The 27,209-nt window shown below is 47.6% G+C and overlaps 1 protein-coding gene across 3 annotated transcripts in view; it reads left to right on the top strand.

The window, feature by feature from the left end:
• Window positions 1-27,209, top strand: part of anks1b (ankyrin repeat and sterile alpha motif domain containing 1B) — a 332,396-nt gene that overhangs the window by 68,533 nt on the left and 236,654 nt on the right. For all 3 annotated transcript variants that reach the window (XM_082977782.1, XM_082977781.1, XM_082977783.1), the window contains exons 4-6: window positions 20,643-20,795; window positions 22,636-22,782; window positions 26,995-27,070. In XM_082977782.1, the coding sequence (XP_082833908.1) occupies window positions 20,643-20,795; window positions 22,636-22,782; window positions 26,995-27,070 (376 nt within the window). The remainder of the gene's footprint in view (window positions 1-20,642; window positions 20,796-22,635; window positions 22,783-26,994; window positions 27,071-27,209) is intronic.

The following is a 27,209-nucleotide window of genomic DNA, read 5'->3' on the forward strand; positions in this document are numbered from 1 at the left end:
GCCATGTACGGTCAAATCTTGGGTGAAAACCTCCTTCCCTCAGCCAGGGCATTGAAAATGGGTCGTGGATGGGTATTCCAGCATGACAATGACCCAAAACACATGGCCAAGGCAACAAAGGAGTGGCTCAAGAAGAAGCACATTAAGGTCCTGGAGTGGCCTAGCCAGTCTCCAGACCTTAATCCCAAAGAAAATCTGTGGAGGGAGCTGAAGATTCGAGTTGCCAAACGTCAGCCTCGAAACCTTAATGACTTGGAGAAGATTTGCAAAGAGGAGTGGGACAAAATCCCTCCTGAGATGTGTGCAAACCTGGTGGCCAACTACAAGAAACGTCTGACCTCTGTGATTGCCAACAAGGGTTCTGCCACCAAGTACTAAGTCTCTTGTTTTGCAGAGGGGTCAAATACTTATTTCCCTCATTAAAATGCAAATCCTTTTATAACATTTTTGACATGCATTTTTCTGGATTTTTTTGTTGTTATTCTGTCTCTCACTGTTCAAATAAACCTACTATTAAAATCATAGACTGATCGTTTCTTTGTAAGTGAGCAAACGTACAAAATCAGCAGGGGATCAAATACTTTCCCCCCACACTGTATAGTGGAGGGAGAGAAGGGTGTGTTTCATAGTTTATAACCCATGTATCTTCACAGGGGCGGGCCACTGACTGAGCAGGTCTCTAACCTTATGAAAACCCAATTCTCTCATTTGGAAGCTAAAATGTAATCTTTTCACAAATAGTTTCATTTAAATTACATTTAAATTGAACAACAATTCCACGTGAATCTGATAACTATAATGTGTAGACTTTCCCAGATACAGTTTATGTCGTCCTGTCATCAGTCATAATGTCTTAGATGACAACCGAACTGACATCATATTCATTAAGTACCAACGCATATTTTCAACTGGTTCTATTACCGAAATATGGTTCCTTTCCCCCCACTTGTTTGATGTTCCCAGACTCTCTATGTTTAAGGGTATTCAAGAGTCCTTCAGTAGAGTCAGAGAGAGAGGGAAGGGAGAAAGGTATTTATGGGGGTGTCATAAACCTTACCCACAGGCCAACGTCATGACACACCCCTTACAGCAAGATATAGTATCCACTAAACAACACCCTGTATATATTACAATAGTCACCAAGATATAGTATCCACTAAACAACACCCTGTATATATTACAATAGTCACCAAGATATAGTATCCACTGAACAACACCCTGTATATATTACACTAGTCACCAAGATATAGTATCCACTAAACAACACACTCATCATCAAGACTTACAGCGCTGGGCCATTCTCTACACATTTCCCCACCTGAATTATGTTACAGTGGCCCCACACACCATTACTCGTGTCGGGCGGGGGGCGGGGGGGGGGGGGGGGATTGTCATGCTGGTGTTTACTACAGTTTTATTGGAGGATGCAATAACTGACTTGCCTAGTTAAATAAAACCAATAAAAAGAGCATGCAGGAGTAACATGAAGCTGTTTGATTTTACTATGGAGAAAGACTGAGGGAGAGAGAGGAGAGGTAGGGAGAAAAGAGTAGAGATCAAGGGGAGGAAGGTAGTAAAGGGAGGGAGGTGGAGGAGGAATAGAGGAGGAGGGAGGTGTGGAGGAATAGAGGAGGAGGGAGGTGTGGAGGAGAGAGGAGGAGGAGAGAGGTAGAGGAAGAGAGAGGGGTATAGAGGAGGAATAGAGGACAGAGGTAGAGGAGGACGGAGGTAAAGGGAGGTATAGAGGAGGGCAGTAGAGGGAGGTGTGGAGGGAGGTAGAGGTAGATATAGAGGAGGGAGGTAGAGGAAGGTATAGAGGAGAGAGGTAGAGGAAGGTATCGAGGAGAGAGGTAGAGGAAGGTATAGAGGGTAGAGGTAGATATAGAGGAGGGATGTAGAGAGAGGAAGAAGCATTCTCGTAGATATAGAGGAGGGAGGTAGAGGAAGGTATAGAGGAGAGAGGTAGAGGTAGATATAGAGGAGGGAGGTAGAGGAAAGTATAGAGGAGAGAGGTAGAGGGAGGTATAGAGGAGGGAGGTAGAGGTAGATATAGAGGAGAGAGGTAGAGGAAGGTATAGAGGAGAGAGGTAGAGGAAGGTATAGAGGAGAGAGGTAGAGGTAGATATAGAGGAGGGAGGTAGATGAAGGTATAGAGGTAGAGGGAGATGTAGAGTAGGGAGGTAGAGAGAGGAAGAAGCATTCTAGACAGACATAGAATAAGAGAGAAAGGTAAGAGGACAGAAAGGGAGACTGAAGGATGGAGATAGAAAGAGAGAGATGGTTAACAGGCTAGAAGCTGTGTCAGTTCTATTAGTGGGCGGTTATGGGAGGTTATGGGATGGTTGTAAAGCAGGCAGAGCCCACTGTTTACTACTGGGTACACTGAACACAAACACCGTACACAAATTCATGCACACACACAGCTCTTTATGCTATGCTTATATGGCATGAACAGGAGAGAGTTGTGTGTCAGTTTATAAATGCTTGTTTCATTTGAGTTATTGTTTGTAATGTATACCTATAAATTCTGTGTGAATATGCAGGTGTCTGTGTATACCTGAGTGTGTGTTTATGATTCAGTGAGCCGTAACCATTGAATTGACCAATCTCTGCATGCATTGGACATGGTTCTGCCGGCAGAAAATCAATGGAACCTCATTCATGTGAAGTGTCTCTTGTGGGAAAACAACCCTCTCTTCTACCGCAGGGGTTCTCAACCTCAGTCCTGGTTCCTCTTCCTGGGTGCACAGGTGTTCTCACCCTCAGTCCTGGTTCCTCTTCCTGGGTGCCCAGGGGTTCTCAACCTCAGTCCTGGTTCCTCTTCCTGGGGGCACAGGGGTTCTCAACCTCAGTCCTGGTTCCTCTTCCTGGGGGCACAGGGGTTCTCAACCTCAGTCCTGGTTCCTCTTCCTGGGTGCACAGGTGTTCTCACCCTCAGTCCTGGTTCCTCTTCCTGGGGGCACAGGGGTTCTCAACCTCAGTCCTGGTTCCTCTTCCTGGGTGCACAGGGGTTCTCACCCTCAGTCCTGGTTCCTCTTCCTGGGGGCACAGGGGTTCTCAACCTCAGTCCTGGTTCCTCTTCCTGGGTGCACAGGTGTTCTCACCCTCAGTCCTGGTTCCTCTTCCTGGGTGCACAGGGTTCTCACCCTCAGTCCTGGTTCCTCTTCCTGGGTGCACAGGGGTTCTCAACCTCAGTCCTGGTTCCTCTTCCTGGGTGCCCAGGGGTTCTCAACCTCAGTCCTGGTTCCTCTTCCTGGGTGCACAGGGGTTCTCAACCTCAGTCCTGGTTCCTCTTCCTGGGTGCCCAGGGGTTCTCAACCTCAGTCCTGCCCCCCCAGGTGCACATTTAGTTTTTTTGCTCTAGCACTAGACAGCTGATTTAAATCATAAAAACTTGATGGTGAGTTGGTTATTTGAATCAGCTGTGTGGTGCTATGGCAAAAAGCAAAACGTGCACCCAGGGGGAGGGGCCAGGACCGAGTTTGAGAAGCCCTGTTCTACCAGACAAGCTTCTTCTACACCTCAGCAACACAGACGCCACATACACACGTGTGTATAATGTGTGTGTACCATGTTCTCTCTAGGTCCCTCTATGCTGCAGACAGGAACAGCAGGGGATGGAAAGGTTACACCATTATCTCTCTCTCAAGTGAGGGACTGAGTGAGGGACTGAGTGAGGGACTGAGTGAGGGACTGAGTGAGGGACTGAGTGAGGGACTGAGTGAGTGAGGGAGGGAGTGAGTGAGTGACTGAGTTGAAACATTCTAATTTCATTAACCCCCCCCCCCCCCTTAAAAGAAAACACCTAAGTATATCCTGTACAGCATACATGTACCATACTCACCTTGCCCTCTAACCCACGATACTAAACACCACCACACATTACAATAACCAAAACCTCACCACTTCTACAACCGTACATCCAAAACATCTTCCCCAGCTATACAGACAGCCCCCCCAACACACCATATCTCCTGAAACATCTTCCCCAGCTATACAGACAGCCCCCCCCCCCCCCCGTTACACCATATCTCCTGGAACATCTCCACACTTTATCATTTTATAGTACTCAAACTCAACCCTAAGGTACGCAGAGACCATCCCATTAAACAATAGTAAAGGGCCTGTTATCCCCCACCTTTGACCCTGTTCCTCCTTGTTATCCAAATAGCCAACTTTGCCTGAGCAAACAGAAAATTCAACAAAACACATTTGGCCTTCTCCTTATTTGAATACCTGTATCCCATTATAAACACCCCAACAGTAAAACCCACCCCCAACCTCTCACACAGACATTCCAAAAGAGACATTAATGGCATTAACCTGGTGCACACAGAAACACATGAATCACAGTTTATTTCATTACACAGAAAGGACACCCCTGCCCGATTCCCGGTTCAACCCATGCCAACCAGCTGTTAGTGGCCAGGGCTCCATGTAGAACCCTCCACTGGAGGTCCCCTGACCTCTTTGGTACTGGGGGTTTGTAGAGCCCCCTCCATCTAAAACCCACCATACTTTCCTCCCCACATACCCCCTGCCACTGATGTGCCTTCACTCCTGTTAGGCTTCTAATGTTCCTCACCTTAATGCAGAGGTTGTAGAGGGCTTTACCTTGTGCTAAGACTTCCGGGGTTTTCCACCCCTCCTCTCCCAGCAGTCTCAGGTCACCCAGCCTTTGTAAATCCCCTGCCATCAGTTGCCTCTGCAGCGTGGCCGACTGAACTGATCTCAAAGGGATGGCTGGGTTGTGGAAGATAGGCTCCTCCCACACCCACAGCCCGGGCTCCACACCCCCTTCTCGTGTGGGCCTCAGCAGCTGCCAGGCCCTCAGTACTGCAGAGTAAAAGTCTGAGAGACCTGCTGTACTCAGCCTCTCCAGCTTCATGAGGAACAGCTGCCGGTCCAACCCTAATCCGCCAGCTCTCCTCAACAGCGCGCATACTGGTTCCCTCCAGCCGACATCAGTATGGTACAGCAGTCTCTGCACCGCCTTTAGCCGGGAGGCAGCCATCCTGCTCTCCAGTTCCACCAGGCCCTGTCCTCCTTCATGGACGGTCATGCACAACACTGCCGCCCTCAGCCAGTGATGGCCTGACCAGAAGAAGTCCACCAGCTTGCGTTGCAGGTCTGTGAGCAGATCGGCGGGGGGGTTGAGGACAGCCAGTTTATGCCACAGGGAAGATGTCACCAGGTTGTTGATTATCAGCACCCTCCCTCTATATGACACTTGGGACAGGAGCCACCTCTACCTGGCCAGTCTTGGCACCACTGCCTGTGACAGCCCCTTCCAGTTCTTCCTGACCCACCTCTCCGAGCCCAGGTACATCCCCAACATTTTAAGCCCTTCACAACCACTAGTCTCTAGTGCCTGCATATCCTGACCATCACAGAAACATCAACTGCATATGACACTGCTATGCCTGTCAACACACCCATGTCTGTCCAGCACACTCCCTGCAGTCTCCTGCGTAAAGGCTCAATGGCTAGTGTATATAACTGCCCTGATAGAGGGCATCTCTGTCTAATGCCCCGTCTCACCCAGACTGGCGTACTGAGCCCCCCTCCCACCTTGACCATACATGACGCCCCAGCATACAACATCTTCAGACCAGTCCAAAGTTCACATTCGAACCTCTCGATAAGTCCAACATGTCCCTGATTAAGAACAAGTTGTCCGTGAACGAGCCTCCCGGTACACAATATGTTTGATCCCTGTGTACTATAGAGTCCAGATGGGACTTCAGTCTGTTAGAGAGGACCTTGGCAAATATCTTGTAGTCCGCACAGAGTAATGCCACAGGCCTCCAGTTCTTAAGTTCACACAAGTCCCCTTTTTTAGGCAGGAGAGTCAGAGCCACCCGACGGCAGCTCATCGGCAACTCTCCGACCCCGACGCATTCATGCAACACGCAAAAGAAGTCCAGTGCAATTATTCGCCAGAATTTTTTAGAAAATGCACGGGGGCCATCTAGGTTAATGCCTCTGCCAGTTCATGGGACAACAGAGGAATGTCCATTTCATCACTCTGTGCCAGAGAGAGCTTAAGGAGTTCTACAAACAAGACCTGAGCACACATAGGATCACACCGGAAAAACTGCCCAGGTCCCTACGTAATTCAGCTAAATTAGCCTGGAGGCCTACATTGCCTTGCCCCACCATCTCTACCTCCATCTCGCTAATACTACGCTCGAGTTCTCCCAATACTCTCCTAGTTTCTGAGGATGAGAGAGCTGTGTACTGTTGACAGAAAAGCTGAATTTGGACTTTCCCCACATTTCACTATTGACTCAGACTCATACTCCTCTCTTTGCTGCCTTCACCTTTCCCAAAAAGTCTGGAAACCTGAGCAAAAGTAGCATCTTGTAAACGCTTTACATTAAACTTCCAATAGGATGCATGCCGAGGCTCTGGTGAAATAGACAGCCGAGCCATGGTTATGTGGTGGTCCGAAAAACCCACCGGGAGAATGGTAGCACCCAACAGCCTATTGCTCTGATTCCTGGACATGTAAAAACGATCATGTCGGGCTGCACTCACCCTGGCCCCAAAAACCTTCACCCATGTATACTGTCTTGTGTTTGGATGTTTAGTTCTCCAAACATCCACTAGGTCGAACTGATTAATGATGTCCCTTAACACTCCCACTGACACTGAATGAGGCTCTCCCCCATTTCTGTCTTTTGTAAAATCCAGTGTACAGTTCCAGTCCCCGCCGACCACCAGCGTCTCCTCAGGCGCTACCTGTGAGAGTTCCTATCTAAGACACCCAAATAGAACCCCTCTCTCTCCCTGTGTTAGGCGCATACACATTTATAAGACAAAACCCATGTTGTTAATTTCTGCTTTAACAACAAGCAGCCTACCCCTACACACCTCCTTTGAGGAGCACATTTTTACAGACAGAACCAGTACAAAAAGGACTGCCACCCCTGCACTAAGATTTGTCCCATGGCTCAACACACTTGCCCCTTTCTACCAGAGCCCCCAATCGACTTCATTCAACACATCACTATGTGTCTCCTACAGAAACAACACCTGTACTTTTTTTTGTTTTACATATTCACCCAACACTCCTCTTGCCCGCATCTCTGGCACCATTTATATTAAGCAAGCCTACCCAATGAGTCTCCGTAAGAAGTGGGAGGAAAGCCAGCAAAGAAAGAGACCAATAGCAAAGCTCAGAAAGCCCCAGTGCCAGAAAGAAACTATTCATCTAAACAGTGTCTGAAGGTAGACCTTTTATGCACTGTTGTGACCCACTTCCTCAACCTAAACCGTTTCCTGGGTGAGAGGACACCATGCCCCTCATTTTTCATAGCATGTTGTACTGATCTTACAAACTTTCTCGGATCAGAAAGAAAGGCCTCAAGATTAACTTTTTTCCCCTTGGTCTCATTCAGGAAACTTGTCAGTTCTCTCAACGTGTACTTAGACCCCTCTGCTTGACTGGCTGTCAGCTCCGGACCCATTGAGGAGGAGTCTGAAAAAAGGTGTCATCATCCTCTTCCTCAGACTCACTTTCTTCCTCCTCATCTCCATCTCCCATCCTGACCACCTGCCCTTCCTCTCTGGTCAGGGTCCCCCCCAGCACCAGGCAAAGGTTCCTTGGTGCCTTTGACCACATCAGCCTCTCCCCTCCAAACTTCTTTCTTCTCCCCCTTTTTCCTTTTCCTCTTGACACCCTCCTGCACCCCTAGTCTCTTACACTTCCCCACTATACTGTCCTCATCCACTAGCATAACCTGACTAGACCCAGCCTCATCTACAACACCATCCATAACCTGACCAGGCCCAGCCTCATCTACACCCCCATCCATAGCATGACTAGGCCCATCCTCAGCTACCCCACCATCACTGGCAAGACTAGGCCCAGCCTCTGCTGCCTGTATCTCATTGCCCCCTGCACGTTGACCTCTTTCCCCCACTGGCACTTGTAGCCGCAACTTGTCTACGGCCTTTATGTGGGCGCGCAAAGCTCTTATGCCCCAAATCCCCACACTCAAAACACTGTAGACTATCTGTGCTGGCAAACTCTGCGTAGGGCCCCTCCCCATGCCTCACTTTAAAATGCACATTTAGCTGTTGCTCATTGTTATTCAGAAACATGAACACTTGCCTCCAGAATGAAACAACACGCTTAACCTGTCTGGGCTAGGGGGCAGTATTTTCACAGCCGGATGAAAAACGTACCCAATTTAAACAGGTTACTACTCTGGCCCAGAAAATAGAATATGCATATTATTAGTAGATTTGGATAGATGATACTCTGAAGTTTCAAACACTGTTTGAATGGTGTCTGTGAGTATAACAGAACTCATATGGCAAAAACCTGAGAAAAATTGAATCAGGAAGTGGGAGAAATTAGAAATGTAGTTTTTCTTTTGAATCCCTTGAAAAACTACAGTGACATAGGATTTACGTTGCACCTCCTAACTCTTCCATTGGTTGTCAACAATCTTTAGGAACTGGTTTCATCCGTCACCTGTTACCGGGCAGAAAATTATGGCTCAGTCAATCACTGGCCAGTTTGAGGACAGGTGTCTCGTGACGCGCATGCACGTGACTTCGCTGTTCGTTATTTTTCTTCTGGGATGAATACCTATTGCCCGGTTGTAAAATTATCGCAATTTTACGTTAAAAAATACCCTAAAGGATTGATTGTAAACATCGTTTGACATGTTTCAACAAACGGTAATGGAACTTTTGAACATTTAGTCTATGAATTTGCGTCCACGCCACATGGCATTGTAAAGTGTTCTGGATGGGTCAACAAAACGGACGTATTTGGACATAAATGATGGACTTTGCAGAACAAATGAACATTTCTTGTGGAAGTGGGTGCCCTTCCGAGTGCATTCCGCCGAAGATCAGCAAAGGTAAGAAAATATTTAGATCATATTTTTAGAGATTTGTCGACGCCGTGGTTGTAGGCTAACTGTATAGCTTAGCATTGAAGGCTAAGTTCTGTACTCAGAATATTGAACAATGTGCTTTTTCCGTAAAGTTATTTTGAAATCTGACAAAGTGGTTGCATAAAGGAGTAGATTATCTCTAATTCTTTAAATAATTGTTATACATTTTGTCAACGTTTATGAGTTCTTCTGTAAATGAATGTGCCTATTCACCATAGGTTATGGGGAGAAAACATTTTCTGAACGTCACGCGCCAATGTAAATATTGGGTTTTTGGATATAAATATGAACTTGAACAAACAAAAAATGCATGTATTGTCTAACATGATGTCCTAGGAGTGTCATCTGATGAAGATTGTCAAAGGTTAGTGCTTAATTTTAGCTGTATATCTGGTTTTGTGACGGCTATCCGTGCTTGGAAATGATTTTTTATTTTTTTTGCTAATATGCTATCCTAAATTAATCTAATCTTTTGCTTTCACCGTAAAGCCTTTTTGAAATCGGACAATGTGATTGGATTAACGAGTAGAGTATCTTTAAAATGCCGTATAATACTTGAATTTTAATTTAGAGATTTAAAAAAAAAAATAATTGCGCCGTGCTATCTCACTGGTTGTTGGCCAACCAATCCCGTTAATGGGATTTTATCTCGAAGGGGTCCCCAACGGCATCTGCCTGAAAACCTGCCGACAGTACACGAAAACCGCAAACTTACCAAAACAACTCAGCTCTTTCCTGATTTGATCATCCGTAATAAACGGAGGCAAATTTGCGACTACCACCCTTGTCGAAGTGGTAGAAGGAGGCGAAATTGGCACCAACACACCTTTTACAAATATTCCACTAGCAATGAGCCTACCCACCAAATTCTGGAAGCGGAATTTATAAATTCAGCTCCTACCTGTTCACCGACCGCGAGCACAACCTCCTCCATCTTAACTCCATTCTCAGGAACACACCTGAATCCATGCCGTATCGACAGCATCTCCTCCTCGCTAGGCTGAGAAGCCATCACGCACACCACACCTTCCAAACCCCAGGAAACTAAAACTCTGTCCTCTTCCACCCAATTAGTGCATTAACCCTCCACTATAGAAAAGAAAAATGGAAAGAAAAATCCAAGGACAGAATCAAGAAAACAAGTTAGGACAGAGCCCTCCACACCAAACACTCAAACAACTCCCAGGGGGAGGGAGGAAGGAAGGAAGGGAGGGAGGAAGAGAGGGGGAATTGCCCTTCATGGTTGTGGGGTCTGCTCAATAACCAAGAATTCACTAAATGGGACAAAATCCAAATTGAGACTCTACATGCAGAATTCTGCAAAAATATCCTCTTTGTACAACGTGTAACACCAAATAATGCCTGCAGAGCAGAATTAGGCAGATACCCACTAATTATCAAAATCCAGAAAAGAGCCATTAAATTCTACAAACACCTAAATGGAAGCGATTCCCAAACCTTCTATAACAAAGCCATTACCTACAGAGAGATGAACCCATAAGCAAGCTGGTCCTGGGACTCTTTTCACAAACAGAGCCCCAGGACAGCAACACAATTAGACCCAAACAACAAAAATAAGCTAAGACACATCAGTACGCTAGACTGCTGCTGTAACCTTTTATAGGGGGATAAATACCTAAAGAGGGGACACCTCCAGCCTTTCACCAGGTGCAACATTGCCCTCTCTTTGAGCCATGACATAGGTCAGAGGTCATGAGTGTGAGCTGAGGTTACTGCCTGTGGGGTGTGTGTGTGTTGAACATTGCCGCAGTGTTTTTAAATGGAACCATATGCTTCCTGGCAAATAGCTTTCTGGAATACTGGGAACGTGTGAAAGTTCCCTCTCTATTAAAAACAGTGAGGCTGTGCCCATCCAAGGATATAGTGTGTGGAGGATCTCTCTCTCTCTCCCAGTGCTAATGAGAGATGGGTCAATTGGCTGTGAAGTGTTAGCCACAAGAGGGCTTCTCTCTCCGTCTCTCTCTTTCTGTTTTGCTCTTCTTTTTCCCTTTGTTCCTCACTCCTGCCTCTCTCTCTCTCTTTCCCTCAGTCTATTGCCTATCAAAGCTGTCTTTATAAAACTCTCATCTTCATTTCTCTTTTCCATCTCACTCTCTTTCTCTCCACCCCCCTCTCTCACACAGACACACACACAGACCCCCCCCCTCTCACTCACACACACAGAACACCCCCCTCTCACTCACTCAGACACACACACAGAACCCCCTCTCTCACTCACACAGAAACACACACACAGAACCACCCCCTCTCACTCACACAGAACCACCCCCCCACAGAACCACCCCCCCTCTGTCACTCACACACACACACACACACACACACACACACACACACACACACACACACACACACACACACACACACACACACACACACACACACACACACAGAACCACCCCCCCACAGAACCACACCCCCTCTGTCACTCACACAGACACACACACTTTTTAATGTTTTGCATAGTTTGTTTACCTAGCTCCTCCTGTATGTTAATGTGAATGTTAGCGATAATGCTATGCAGCAGAGTAAACGGTGCCTGGGGTTCTTTCAGACAGATCGCTGGTTACACAGTGGCTGTTCAAACAAGCACACTTGTCCCACCGCCCTCTGATTTCATCTTCCCAGGGATAGCCTGAAATTACCTGTTTATTTACACGCCTCTAGCTGTGTACTTATCCTTCTGTAGATTAGCTAAGGTGTGTGTGTGTGTGTGTGTGTGTGTGTGTGTGTGTGTGTGTGGGGGGGGGGGGGGGTTCTGTGTGTGTGTGTGTGAGAGAGAGTGGGGGATTCTGTGTGTGTGTATGCCTATACACTTGTATGTTTCTGTGTGAGAACAGGCTGCAGTGAAAATGAACAAGCAAAATAGTTTCTGATCATTGACTGTCCAGTATTTCATCGAGAGGCTCTATAACTGCATCACATACATTCACTATAAGATTCATCGCTAGTCGTGAGGCGTTCCACAAATCACACAGCTAGTTTTGAGCATTTTAGCATTCATAGAATGATATGAACAACAATGTATAACATCCGTGTACTAAGCCTCAACGCACACATTATGACAGACAGGTATTGGTGTGTTATTAGCAACACACATTATGACAGACAGGTATTGGTGTGTTATTAGCAGCACACATTATGACAGACAGGTATTGGTGTGTTATTAGCAACACACATTATGACAGACAGGTATTGGTGTGTTATTAACACCACACATTATGACAGACAGGTATTGGTGTGTTATTAGCAGCACACATTATGACAGACAGGTATTGGTGTGTTATTAGCAGAACACATTATGACAGACAGGTATTGGTGTGTTATTAGCAGAACACATTATGACAGACAGGTATTGGTGTGTTATTAGCAACACACATTATGACAGACAGGTATTGGTGTGTTATTAGCAACACACATTATGACAGACAGGTATTGGTGTGTTATTAGCAGAACACATTATGACAGACAGGTATTGGTGTGTTATTAGCAGCACACATTATGACAGACAGGTATTGGTGTGTTATTAGCAGCACACATTATGACAGACAGGTATTGGTGTGTTATTAACACCACACATTATGACAGACAGGTATTGGTGTGTTATTAACACCACACATTATGACAGACAGGTATTGGTGTGTTATTAACACCACACATTATGACAGACAGGTATTGGTGTGTTATTAGCAGAACACATTATGACAGACAGGTATTGGTGTGTTATTAACACCACACATTATGACAGACAGGTATTGGTGTGTTATTAGCAGAACACATTATGACAGACAGGTATTGGTGTGTTATTAGCAACACACATTATGACAGACAGGTATTGGTGTGTTATTAGCAACACACATTATGACAGACAGGTATTGGTGTGTTATTAGCAACACACATTATGACAGACAGGTATTGGTGTGTTATTAACACCACACATTATGACAGACAGGTATTGGTGTGTTATTAGCAGCACACATTATGACAGACAGGTATTGGTGTGTTATTAGCAGAACACATTATGACAGACAGGTATTGGTGTGTTATTAGCAGAACACATTATGACAGACAGGTATTGGTGTGTTATTAGCAACACACATTATGACAGACAGGTATTGGTGTGTTATTAGCAACACACATTATGACAGACAGGTATTGGTGTGTTATTAGCAGAACACATTATGACAGACAGGTATTGGTGTGTTATTAGCAGCACACATTATGACAGACAGGTATTGGTGTGTTATTAGCAGAACACATTATGACAGACAGGTATTGGTGTGTTATTAGCAGAACACATTATGACAGACAGGTATTGGTGTGTTATTAGCAGAACACATTATGACAGACAGGTATTGGTGTGTTATTAGCAGAACACATTATGACAGACAGGTATTGGTGTGTTATTAGCAGAACACATTATGACAGACAGGTATTGGTGTGTTATTAGCAGAACACATTATGACAGACAGGTATTGGTGTGTTATTAGCAACACACATTATGACAGACAGGTATTGGTGTGTTATTAGCAGCACACATTATGACAGACAGGTATTGGTGTGTTATTAGCAACACACATTATGACAGACAGGTATTGGTGTGTTATTAGCAGAACACATTATGACAGACAGGTATTGGTGTGTTATTAGCAGAACACATTATGACAGACAGGTATTGGTGTGTTATTAGCAACACACATTATGACAGACAGGTATTGGTGTGTTATTAGCAACACACATTATGACAGACAGGTATTGGTGTGTTATTAGCAGAACACATTATGACAGACAGGTATTGGTGTGTTATTAGCAGAACACATTATGACAGATAGGTATTGGTGTGTTATTAACACCACACATTATGACAGACAGGTATTGGTGTGTTATTAGCAGTACACATTATGACAGACAGGTATTGGTGTGTTATTAGCAGCACACATTATGACAGACAGGTATTGGTGTGTTATTAGCAGCACACATTATGACAGACAGGTATTGGTGTGTTATTAGCAACACACATTATGACAGACAGGTATTGGTGTGTTATTAGCAGCACACATTATGACAGACAGGTATTGGTGTGTTATTAACACCACACATTATGACAGACAGGTATTGGTGTGTTATTAGCAACACACATTATGACAGACAGGTATTGGTGTGTTATTAGCAGCACACATTATGACAGACAGGTATTGGTGTGTTATTAGCAGCAGGTGGCTGTTGCTTACAGCTCATTCAGCAATAATGTGCTGTCTGCTGGCTGATATCGGTAAGCTGTCAGAGCTAATGGAAATATATTGGCTTCCTTTGACAACATGGAGTGACGGTTCCCTGTCTCTATTCCACCCTCTCTGTATCAGCAGTGCGCACAGTTCTGTTCTGGAAGATTCCACTATAGAAAGGGGAGGAGGGGGGATTGAAGGGGAAACGGAGTGTTTGATTGGCCTGTCAGGCGCAGTGCTGTAGCAGGCTGTAGTGTTTTTGCCCCCTGCGTCGGTCAGTATGTGTTTACTGTGTGGGTTTGTGTCTTTTACCTTTTTTTTCATCACTGTTCTCTCTCTATCCTTCTCTCTCTCTTTCCCTCTTTCTCTCTCTTTCCCTCTCTTCTCTCGCTCTCTCTATTCCTCTCTTCTCTCTCTCTCTCTTTCCCTCTTTCTCTCTCTCTTTCCCTCTTTCTCTCTCTCTCACTCTCTTCTCGCTCTCTCTTTCTCTCTCGCTCTTTTTCCCTCTCTCGCTCTTTTTCCCTCTCTCGCTCTCTTTCCCTCTCTCGCTCTCTTTCCCTCTCTCGCTCTCTCTTTCCCTCTCTCGCTCTCTTTCTTGCTCTCTTTCTTTCTCTCTCGCGCTCTCTCACTCTCCTTCCCTCCACTGTACTGCAGAGAGGAATAAATTAAAGAGGGATGGGGAGAGGAAGAGGGGAATGCCATAGCTCTCGAGGGAAGAGAGAGCAGGCATGTACTGAGAGGCACAAAAGTGGTAGGAGAGGGGGAGTGTGTATGTCTGAAGAGAATATTCCAGGGGGGTATGCTGTTTCAGAGCTAGGGGGAAAGAAGGCAATAGCAGTGAAAAAGGGGGGTCCGGAATAGTATGTATGTTCATACTGTACGTGCCCATGTGTGTGTACAGTGGGGGGAAAAAGTATTTGATCCCCTGCTGATTTTGTACGTTTGCCCACTTACAAAGAAATGATCAGTCTATAATTTTAATGGTAGGTTTATTTGAACAGTGAGAGACAGAATAACAACAAAAAAATCCAGAAAAACGCATGTGAAAAATGTTAGAAAATGATTTGCATTTTAATGAGGGAAATAAGTATTTGACCCCTCTGCAAAACATGACTTAGTACTTGGTGGCAAAACCCTTGTTGGCAATCAGAGGTCAGACGTTTCTTGTAGTTGGCCACCAGGTTTGCACACATCTCAGGAGGGATTTTGTCCCACTCCACTTTGCAAATCTTCTCCAAGTCATTGAGGTTTCGAGGCTGACGTTTGGCAACTCGAACCTTCAACTCCCTCCACAGATTTTCTATGGGATTAAGGTCTTTAGACTGGCTAGGCCACTCCAGGACCTTAATGTGCTTCTTCTTGAGCCACTCCTTTGTTGCCTTGGCCGTGTGTTTTTGGTCATTGTCATGCTGGAATACCCATCCACGACCCGTTTTCAATGCCCTGGCTGGGGGAAGGATGTTCTCACCCAAGATTTGACGGTACATGGCCCTGTCCATCGTCCCTTTGATGCGGTGAAGTTGTCCTGTCTCCTTAGCAGAAAAACAACCCCAAAGCATAATGTTTCCACCTCCATGTTTGATGGTGGAGATGGTATTCTTGGGGTCATAGGCTGCATTCCTCCTCCTCCAAACACGGCGAGTTGAGTTGATGCCAAAGAGCTCCATTTTGGTCTCATCTGACCACAACACTTTCACCAGTTGTCCTCTGAATCATTCAGATGTTCATTGGCAGACTTCAGACGGGCATGTATATGTATTCTTGAGCAGGGGGACCTTGCGGGCGCTGCAGGATTTCAGTCCTTCACGGCATAGTGTGTTACCAATTGTTTTCTTGGTGACACTGGTCCCAGCTGCCTTGAGATCATTAACAAGATCCTCCCATGTAGTTCTGGGCTGATTCCTCACCGTTCTCATTATCATTGCAACCCCACGAGGTGAGATCTTGCATGGAGCCCCAGGCCGAGGGACATTGACAGTTCTTTTGTGTTTCTTCCATTTGCGAATAATCGCACCAAATGTTGTCACCTTCTCACCAAGCTGCTTGGCGATGGTCTTGTAGCCCATTCCAGCCTTGTGTAGGCCTACAATCTTGTCCCTGACATCCTTGGAGAGCTCTTTGGTCTTGGCCATGGCGGAGAGTTTGGAAACTGATTGATTGCTTCTGTGGACAGGTGTCTTTTTTACAGGTAACAAGCTGTGGTTAGGAGCACTCCCTTTAAGAGTGTGCTCCTAATCTCAGCTCATTACCTGTATAAAAGACACCTGGGAGCCAGAAATCTTTCTGATTGAGAGGGGGTCAAATACTTATTTCCCTCATTAAAATACAAATCAATTTATAACATTTTTGACATGCATTTTCCTGGATTTTTTTGTTGTTATTCTGTCTCTCACTGTTCAAATAAACCTACCATTAAAAGTATAGACTGATCCTTTATCTGTGGGCAAACGTACAAAATCAGCAGGGGATCAAATACTTTTTTCCCCCACTGTATGTGTTTGTGTACCTTTTCCTTGATGACAGCTTTGCATACTCTTGGCATTCTCTCAACCAGCTTCATGAGGAATGCTTTCCAACAGTTTTGAAGGAGTTCCCACATATGCTGAGCACTTGTTGGCTGCTTTTCCTTCGCTCTGCGGTCCAACTCATCCCAAACCATCTCAATTGGGTTGCGATCGGGTGATTGTGAAGGCCAGGTCATCTGATGCAGCACTCATCACTCTCCTTCTTGGTCAAATAGCCCTTGCACAGCCTGGAGGTGTGTTGGGTCATTGTCCTGTTGAAAAACAAATGATAATCCCACTAAGCGCAAACCAGACGGGATGGTGTATCGCTGCAGAATGCTGTGGTAGCCATGCTGATTAAGTATGCCTTGAATTCTCACTAAATGACTGACAGTGTCACCAGCAAAGTACCCCCACACCATCACACTACCTCCTCCATGCTTCACGTTGGGAGCCACACATGCAGAGATCATCCTATTCTGCGTCTCACAAAGACATGGTGGTTGGAACCAAAAATCGGACTCATCATACCAAAGGACCGATTTCCACAGTTCTTAATGTCCATTGATTGTATTTCTTGGCCCAAGCAAGTCTCTTCTTCTTATTGGTGTCCTTTAGTAGTGGTTTCTTTGCAGCAATTCAACCATGAAGGCCTGATTCACACAGTCTCCTCTGAACAGTTGATGTTGAGATGTGTCTGTTACTTGAACTCTGTGAAGCATTTATTTGGGCTGCAATCTGAAGTGCAGTTAACTCTAATGAACTAACTCTGGGTCTTTCTTTCCTGTGGCGGTCCTCATGAGAGCTAGCTTCATCATAATGTTTGATGGTTTTTGCAACTGCACTTAAAGAAATGTTCAAAGTTCCGTAGTGCTATCTTCTGTATACCACCCCTACTTTGTCACAACTGATTGGCTCAAATGCATTAAGGAAATGAATTCAATATATGAACTTTTAACAAGGCACCTGTTAATTGAAGTGCATTCCAGGTGACTACCTCATGAAGCTGGTTGAGACAATGCCAAGAGCGTGCAAAGCTGTCATCATGGCAAACGGTGGCTAATTTGAAGAATCTCAAATCTCAAATATATTTCGATTTGTTTAACACTTTTTTTCGGTTACTACATGATTCCATATGTATTATTTCATAGTAGTGATGTCTTCATTATTATTCCACAATGTCTAAAAAATAAAGAAAAAACCTTGAATTAGTAGGTGTCCAAACTTTTGACTGGTACTGTACGTTCATGCATGCCTGTGTGTGTGTGTGCGTATGTGCGGTGTGTGTGTGTGTGTGTGCGTGCGTGCGTGTGTGAATGTGCTGTGTTCCCATGCCCAGATCCAGTGACCCAGAGTACAGTTAGTTAGATTAGCCTGTTCCCCCTTCTTTCTATTCTCCCAACGCTGGATTGTATTACAGTTAGGGATTCCCACACAGACCACACACACACACACACACACACACACACACACACACACACACACACTACACACACACTCTACACACACACCCACACACTACACACCCAGAATTAGGAGGAAAAGGATGTTTCCTCTCTTAATTGAACCAGTACATAATTTTCCATTCCATCTCGTGTCCACAATGAACCCTGATGTGCCTGTGTGAGAGGGAGTGAGTGTCTGAGAGTGTTTGTCTGTGAGAGGGAGAAACAGAGAACAGAGAGAGTGTGTGTGTATGTGGTGCATGGGTGTGAGTATATATGTGTGTGTGTGTATATGTATATATGTATGTGTAAATATATATGTGTGTGTGTATATGTATATATGTATGTGTAAATATATGTGTGTGTGTGTGTGTGTGGTATTCAGTATCAACAGCATGCTTGTGGAACCAATCATTCCTTTTTGTTTTGCTGTGCTCTGTCCTACCCTGTACGGCTGTGCTCTGTCCTACCCTGTACGGCTGTGCTCTGTACTACCCTGTACGGCTGTGCTCTGTACTACCCTGTACGGCTGTGCTCTGTCCTACCCTGTACGGCTGTGTCCTGTACTACCCTGTACGGCTGTGCTCTGTACTACCCTGTACGGCTGTGCTCTGTACTACCCTGTACGGCTGTGCTCTGTACTACCCTGTACGGCTGTGCTCTGTACTACCCTGTACGGCTGTGCTCTGTACTACCCTGTACGGCTGTGCTCTGTACTACCCTGTACGGCTGTGCTCCTGTACTACCCTGTACGGCTGTGCTCTGTACTACCCTGTACGGCTGTGCTCCTGTACTGCCCTGTACGGCTGTGCTCCTGTCCTGCCCTGTACGGCTGTGCTCTGTCCTACCCTGTACGGCTGTGCTCTGTACTACCCTGTACGGCTGTGTCCTGTACTACCCTGTACGGCTGTGTCCTGTACTGCCCTGTACGGCTGTGCTCTGTCCTACCCTGTACGGCTGTGCTCTGTCCTACCCTGTACGGCTGTGTCCTGTCCTACCCTGTACGGCTGTGCTCCTGTACTACCCTGTACGGCTGTGCTCCTGTACTACCCTGTACGGCTGTGTCCTGTACTACCCTGTACGGCTGTGTCCTGTACTACCCTGTACGGCTGTGCTCTGTACTACCCTGTACGGCTGTGCTCTGTACTGCCCTGTACGGCTGTGCTCTGTACTGCCCTGTACGGCGGTGCTCATGTACTGCCCTGTACGGCGGTGCTCTGTACTGCCCTGTACGGCTGTGCTCTGTACTGCCCTGTACGGCTGTGCTCTGTACTGCCCTGTACGGCTGTGCTCTGTACTGCCCTGTACGGCTGTGCTCTGTACTGCCCTGTATGCTGTAGAGTGCCCTGACAAGGAGGTTGTGTGGTGGTTGTGTGGTACTGACCATAGACCAGGGATGGGCAATGGTCCCCCCTCCCTCACCTTGCGAGCAAAACATTTTAGAAGCTCCCCTGCAATTGTACACATTTTGCCATTTTTTATATGGCATCTGAGTGAGAGTGACTAATAAAAGGAGGGGTGCCAGTTGCCCATCCCTGACAGAGACTGTTAACAGGGGGGGTAGAAGGCTACACTGACCATAGACGGACAGCAGGGGGGGTAGAAGGCTACACTGACCATAGACGGACAGCAGGGGGGGTAGAAGGCTACACTGACCATAGACGGACAGCAGGGGGGATAGAAGGCTACACTGACCATAGACGGACAGCAGGGGGGGTAGAAGGCTACACTGACCATAGACGGACAGCAGGGGGGGTAGAAGGCTACACTGACCATAGACGGACAGCAGGGGGGGTAGAAGGCTACACTGACCATAGACGGACAGCAGGGGGGATAGAAGGCTACACTGACCATAGACGGACAGCAGGGGGGGTAGAAGGCTACACTGACCATAGACGGACAGCAGGGGGGATAGAAGGCTACACTGACCATAGACGGACAGCAGGGGGGGTAGAAGGCTACACTGACCATAGACGGACAGCAGGGGGGGTAGAAGGCTACACTGACCATAGACGGACAGCAGGGGGGATAGAAGGCTACACTGACCATAGACGGACAGCAGGGGGGATAGAAGGCTACACTGACCATAGACGGACAGCAGGGGGGATAGAAGGCTACACTGACCATAGACGGACAGCAGGGGGGATAGAAGGCTACTGTGGGCAGTTCTGGGACAGATGAATTGGGTTGAAGAGAAGAACACTGCCCTGGAGATTCAGGAGAATCCTCTGGTAAACGGTATGTGTGACACTAGAGTTTGTCCCACACAGTAGATGGAGCTGTGGATGCAAGGACTCACAGTCCATGAGGTCAACATAATAGATGGAGCTGTGGATGCAAGGACTCACAGTCCATGAGGTCAACATAATAGATGGAGCTGTGGATGCAAGGACTCACAGTCCATGAGGTCAACATAATAGATGGAGCTGTGGATGCAAGGACTCACAGTCCATGAGGTCAACATAATAGATGGGTCCATATCGTGAAGCGATACATTGTTTGTTTACTCAGACAGTTGTTCCTCCCTGTTTACAGAACCATGAGAGGGAGACAGCGCTGCACTGTGCGGCCCAGTACGGCCACTCTGAGGTGGTGTCCATCCTACTGAAGGAGCTGACAGACCCCACCATGAGGAATAGCCGTGACGAGACGCCCCTGGACCTGGCCGCGCTCTACGGACGACTTCAGGTGAGGATGGACCTGAGCAAGGTTTCTTCTTTCTACAGAGTTTTCCCAAACCAATGTGCCTCTGATTCTGCTTGCTCTCTGTGGTCTAGGCCGGGTTACTGTCAAAGCAATTTGTGACAGTTTAAAAGTGTTTTATAAATGCATTTGATAGTGAGAGAGACTTTGACTAGTTTCATTAGTTGTGCTAGTTCAGAACTACAACAATACACTATATATACAAAAGTATGTGGACACCCCTTCAAATTAGTGGATTCGGCTGTTTCAGCCACACCCGTTGCTGACAGGTGTAAGGAATTGAGCACACAGCCATGCAATCTCCATAGACACACATTGGCAGTAGAATGGCCTGTACTGAAGAGCTCAGTGACTCAACATGGTGCCGTCATAGGATGCCACCTTTCCAACAAGTCAGTTCATCAAATGTCTGCCCTCCTAGAGCTGCCCCAGTCAACTATAAGTACTGTTATTGTCAGGTGGAAATGTCTAGGAGCAACAACGGCTCAGACGCGAAGTGGTAGGCCACACAATTTCACAGAATGGAACCGCCGAGTGCTGAAGCGTGTAGCGCATACAAATCGTCTGTCCTCGGTTGGAACACCACCGAGTTCCAAACTGCCTCTGTTGGCAAATTCAGCACAAGAACTGTTTGTTGGGAGCTTCATGAAATGGGATTCCATGGCTAAGATCACCACGCTCAATGTCAAGCGTCGGCTGGAGGGGTGTAAATCTCGCCGCAATTGGACTATGGAGCAGTGGAAACACGTCCTCTGGAGTGATGAATCACGCTTCACCATCTGGCAGTCCGACAGACGAATCTAGGTTTGGCGGAGGCCAAGAGAACACTACCTGGCCCAATGCATAGTGCCAACTGTAAAGTTTGGTGGAGCAGGAATAATGGTCTGGGGCTGTTTTTTATGGTTCAGGCTTGGCCTCTTAGTTCCAGTGAAGAGAAATCTTAACACTACAGCATACAATGACATTCTATACGATTCTGTGCTTCCAACTTTGTGGTAACAGTTTGAGGAAGGCCCTTTCCTGTTTCAGCATGACAATACCCCCATGCACAAAGCGAGGTCCATACAGAAATGGTTTGTCGATTGGTGTGGAAGAACTTGACTGGTCTGCACACAGCCCTGATCTCAACCCCATCGAACAGCTTTGGGATGTATTGGAATGCCGACTGTGAGCCAGGCCTAATCGCCCAACATCAGTGCGCGACATCACTAATGCGCTTGTGGCTGAATGGAAGCAAGTCCCCGCAGCAATGTTCCAACATCTAGTGGAAAGCCTTCCCGGAAGAGTGGAGGCTGTTATAGCAGCAAAGGGGGGACCAACTCCATATTAATGCCCATGATTTTGAAATGAGATGTTCGACGAGCAGGTGTCCACATACGTTTGGTCCTGACGTGGCTTGTGGTCCTGACGGTCTGAAAACAATATTGTATGTAATACTGTAGTAACAGACAAGGGCCTGTATCAAATAACTACACATTTAGATCTTGGAACTCATGTCCTCTGGGCTTGAACCCTCTCTCCTCCCCTCTCCTCCTCTCTCCTCCTCTCTCCTCCCCTCTCCTCCCCTCTCCTCCCCTCTCCTCCCCTCTCCTCCCCTCTCCTCCTCCTCTCCTCCTCTCTCCTCCTCTCTCCTCTCCTCCCCTCTCCTCCTCTCTCCTCCCCTCTCCTCCCCTCTCCTCCTCTCTCCTCTCTCCTCCCCTCTCCTCCCCTCTCCTCCCCTCTCCTCCCCTCTCCTCCTCTCTCCTCCTCTCCTCCCTCTCCTCCCCTCTCCTCCCCTCCCCTCTCCTCCCCTCTCCTCTCCTCCCCTCTCCTCCCCTCCCCCCAGGTGGTCTGTATGTTGGTGACCGCCCACCCCAACCTGATGAGCAGCCACGGGACAAGGCGCCACACGCCCCTGCACCTGGCCGCCCGCAACGGGCACCACTCAGCCGTGCACACCCTGCTGGAGGCCGGCATGGACGTCAACTCCCAGGTCAGCGGTCTAGGGGTCAGGGTCACTGTGGAGTCAGGGATGAGCGGTTAGGTGGATGGGTAAGGGTTGGGAGGGGGGTGAGGAATGGTTTCGTAGGTTAGCTTTTATTCTGCAGGTGTGTTGTTGGGGGGTCACTCTGCGTTTCTACTTCAGTACAACATGTTCTCCTGTAGAGGGAGGTGAAGAGAGGTGAGCTAAAGGTCAACTCAGCCTTAAAGGAAAACTCCTCCCAAAAACTATCTTTTGGTATTTGTTTCATTTTGCCAGCAATCAAGTTTTCAAGATGGGTGACTTTCAAAATACAGAAATCATCCCTGTATGATGGGTTTAGCATCACATGGTAGTCAGGGTGAAACCAGGCTTCAGCTTTGTAACAGTTCTCTTCCCTCCTGCAGATGTTGCTCCAGTAAATCTGACTGTCTCTTTAGCTCAAGATACACTCTCTCCTTGTAATGAATGTTTCAAGCCTGTCTCCTGTGATTTTATCCAGTTGGTACAGTATCTAAGGAGAATCTTACTTCTACTCAACCTATTTCTGAATATGGTTTTGCGGTAAAATTAGCAGAACACAGCAACGCACTGTGTGTGTGTTTGTGAGGGGGGGTCGGAGTAGGTCAAGGATGAGTTTGAGATGTGTGTGTGTCTTCATACATACAGTATGGCACTGTGTGTGTGACTGCTTAAGATACAGAACACGTGTGTGTGGGGGGGGGGGGGGGGGGTGTAGAATGATGTGGTTATTGAAATAAGTGAATTATTGATGCGGAACAGAGGGAGACGAGGATGAGAGTAGTACGGGGTGTTCCTGAGTTCATACACCCTCTCTCTCTTCACCCTCCCCCTCTCTCTTCACCCTCCCCCCTCTCTCTTCATCCTCCCCTCTCTCTCTTCATCCTCCCCTCTCTCTCTTCACCCTCCCCTCTCTCTCTTCACCCTCCCCTCTCTCTCTTCATCCTCCCCTCTCTCTCTTCACCCTCCCCTCTCTCTCTTCACCCCTCCCCTCTCTCTCTTCACCCTCCCCTCTCTCTCTTCACCCTCCCCTCCTCTCTCTTCACCCTCCCCTCTCTCTCTTCACCCTCCCCTCTCTCTCTTCACCCTCCCCTCTCTCTCTTCACCCTCCCCTCTCTCTCTTCAGCCTCCCCTCTCTCTCTTCACCCCTCCCCTCTCTCTCTTCACCCTCCCCTCTCTCTCTTCACCCCTCCCCTCTCTCTCTTCACCCTCCCCTCTCTCTCTTCACCCTCCCCTCTCTCTCTTCACCCTCCCCCCTCTCTCTTCAGCCTCCCCTCTCTCTCTTCACCCTCCCCTCTCTCTCTTCACCCTCCCCTCTCTCTCTTCACCCTCCCCTCTCTCTCTTCACCCTCCCCTCTCTCTCTTCACCCTCCCCCCTCTCTCTTCAGCCTCCCCCCTCTCTCTTCAGCCTCCCCCCTCTCTCTTCACCCTCCCCCCTCTCTCTTCACCCTCCCCTCTCTCTCTTCACCCTCCCCTCTCTCTCTTCAGCCTCCCCTCTCTCTCTTCAGCCTCCCCTCTCTCTCTTCAGCCTCCCCTCTCTCTCTTCACCCTCCCCCCTCTCTCTTCACCCTCCCCTCTCTCTCTTCACCCTCCCCTCTCTCTCTTCACCCTCCCCTCTCTCTCTTCAGCCTCCCCTCTCTCTCTTCATCCTCCCCTCTCTCTCTTCAGCCTCCCCTCTCTCTCTTCACCCTCCCCTCTCTCTCTTCACCCTCCCCCCTCTCTCTTCACCCTCCCCTCTCTCTCTTCACCCCTCCCCTCTCTCTCTTCACCCTCCCCTCTCTCTCTTCACCCTCCCCTCTCTCTCTTCACCCCTCCCCTTTCTCTCTTCACCCCTCCCCCCTCTCTCTTCACCCCTCCCCTCTCTCTCTTCACCCCTCCCCTCTCTCTCTTCACCCTCCCCTCTCTCTCTTCACCCTCCCCTCTCTCTCTTCACCCTCCCCTCTCTCTCTTCACCCCTCCCCTCTCTCTCTTCACCCCTCCCCTCTCTCGCTCTCTCTCTCCTCCCCTCCCCCCTCTCTCCTCCTCTCCTCTCCCCTCCCCTTCTCTCCCTCCCTCCTCCCTACCTATCTCTCTCCCCTCCCCTTCTCTCCCTCCCTCCTCCCTTCCTATCTCTCTCCCCTCCCCTTCTCTCCCTCCCTCCTCCCTTCCTATCTCTCTCCCCTCCCCTTCTCTCCCTCCCTCCTCCCCTCCCCTCTCTCTCTCCTCCTCTCCCCTCCCCTTCTCTCCCTCCCTCCTCCCCTCCCCTCTCTCTCTCCTCCTCTCCCTCCCTCCTCCCCTCTCTCCTCTCCTCCTCTCCCCTTCTCTCCCTCCCTCCTCCCCTCCTATCTCTCTCTCTCTAAAGCCACACTGTCAGATCTGTGCTTTGACATTAAGGAGTGGAAGGAACATACAGTCCCCACAGATGGTGGGGTAAATAGCAGTGTGTCAGTGCCTAGTAAAATAATTACATTAAAGCCCATCGTTTAAATGAATAATGAATGAGGATATCTCTCTCTCTCATTCTCTCTCCCTCGCTCTCTAATGAGTCAAGTCAAGAACTATGTGGGACGCTGGGCTGAAGGGAGTTGTGGTTTTCATTAAGCAAATATTCAACCTAGATCAGCGCAGAAACATGGTAATTGACTACAATGACCATAATTCATTGCGCCAGTTTTTTCCAGATCAGAGAGGAGCAAGCGAAGCGAGAGGTTTCACTCTCGCCAAAATCTGTCCAAAATACGCCCAACACGTTTCTATGGGTTTATTTTGGACCTAAACTTGTCGCCTGTCTTCCCGCCTTTGGGACAAACAACACCTATTGTTAGGGAGGAGACCTGCGTCTCGTCATTGTATACAGATCTCTGGATGGAGACAATGGAATATTTTCAATGTTCTGGCAATTGAATGTTCACTTTTTGGTTTTGAAATGTTCATGAAAAAGCTCTATAGTCATTGTAAGGTCATTATTTCATAATACATTTAATCGCTCAGCACTACTTCAAGGTGACTTGGGTCGTCAGTCGAACGGTGTTTCCTCCGACACGGAGGTGTTGCTGCTGACTTCTGGGTTAAGCGAGCACTGTGTTAAGAATTAGCGCGTCTAGGTGGGTCATGTTTCGGAGTTGCAGCGATGAAACAAGGTCGTGACTAGCAATGGGAGAAAATGTGTTAAAATAAAGGCCCAAAACAAAAACCCCCCTCAGTCAATCTTCTTTGTGAATCGATTTCCTCATTTTCCAGTGACATCACCAACTAATCGCCATGGGAAACGACACAGGAAGGGGTTTGAGGGGGGAAGTGGGGGAGGGTCTGCCGGTTTTGGTTTCCTGTCCCTCGATTTATGTGTGTGTGCTCCCTCTAAACTCATCGCCCAGTCACCTCTAGTCCCAAGTCACCGTGGGTTGTGAAGCTTTTTGTCTTTTCTCGATTTGGATCTTTTTACGTTCCTGTTTTTGACCTGGTCTTTTGGATTCTGTGGTATTGGATGATCAGATGCCCTTTCATTGGCATGCTTTGACTTTTGAACTGTAAGGGTCAGTCAGACGCACCAGGATTGGGTGTGTGGGAACACAGGAGGAGCAGTTCTGGGTTTTGATTGGTCGATGTGTTGGATGTTTGGGGTCTTTCCTGTCTGCGTTGATAATACCTTGGTGATAGAGGAAAGACAAGGTATTGTGTGTGTGTGTGTGTGTGTGTGTGTGTGTGTGTGCGTACACACACACACACACAGCATGCTTGTTGCAATTAGTCACAAGACAGGAGCCTGGCTGGGTGTTAGTGTGAGAGATCCAGCTAAGGTCAGAGGTACTGAAACACACAGGGAGTGTGTGTGTGTGTGTGTGTGTGTGTGTGTGTGTGTGTGTGTGTGTCGCTGTGTGTTTTTAAAGTGCTTGTCTTAGTAATCACAGTTACTGTACACTAGTTGATTTCCCCTCCCACAGTTTCTCTGCATTGCATCATGTCACCAATAGACCAATGTATTCTACAGGGCCTAATGCCACTAGCATCCAGGCCATATGGAGAGGGAGGAAACTGCTGTGTTTGGAATAGGACGTTCCCTCCACGCGGCTCTGTGTACAAAGAGTTTTCTTGGGCGATGTCTTAAAATAAATGTTTTCTTTCTCTCTCCCACATCACTCTCCCCTCTCTTGCCTTCTATTATTCGGTCTCCTTCTCTCTCTCTCTCTCTCTCTCTCTCTCTCTCTCTCTCTCTCTCTCTCTCAGACGGAGAATGGCAGTGCTCTCCACGAGGCAGCTCTCTATGGGAAGATGGATGTGGTTCGTCTGCTGCTAGACTCAGGTGGGTGTCCATGAGGGAGTCCATGTACCCCCCCTCATACCTCTGTTCCTGTTCTTATGTGTATGTAAACCTGTTCCCTGTGTTTACCCCCCCCCCCCCCCCTCATACCTCTGTTCCTGTTCTTATGTGTATGTAAACC

The sequence above is a fragment of the Salmo salar genome, chromosome 07 (assembly GCF_965601325.2).
Source record: "Salmo salar chromosome 07, fSalSal1, whole genome shotgun sequence".
NCBI classification, from domain to species: domain Eukaryota; kingdom Metazoa; phylum Chordata; class Actinopteri; order Salmoniformes; family Salmonidae; genus Salmo; species Salmo salar.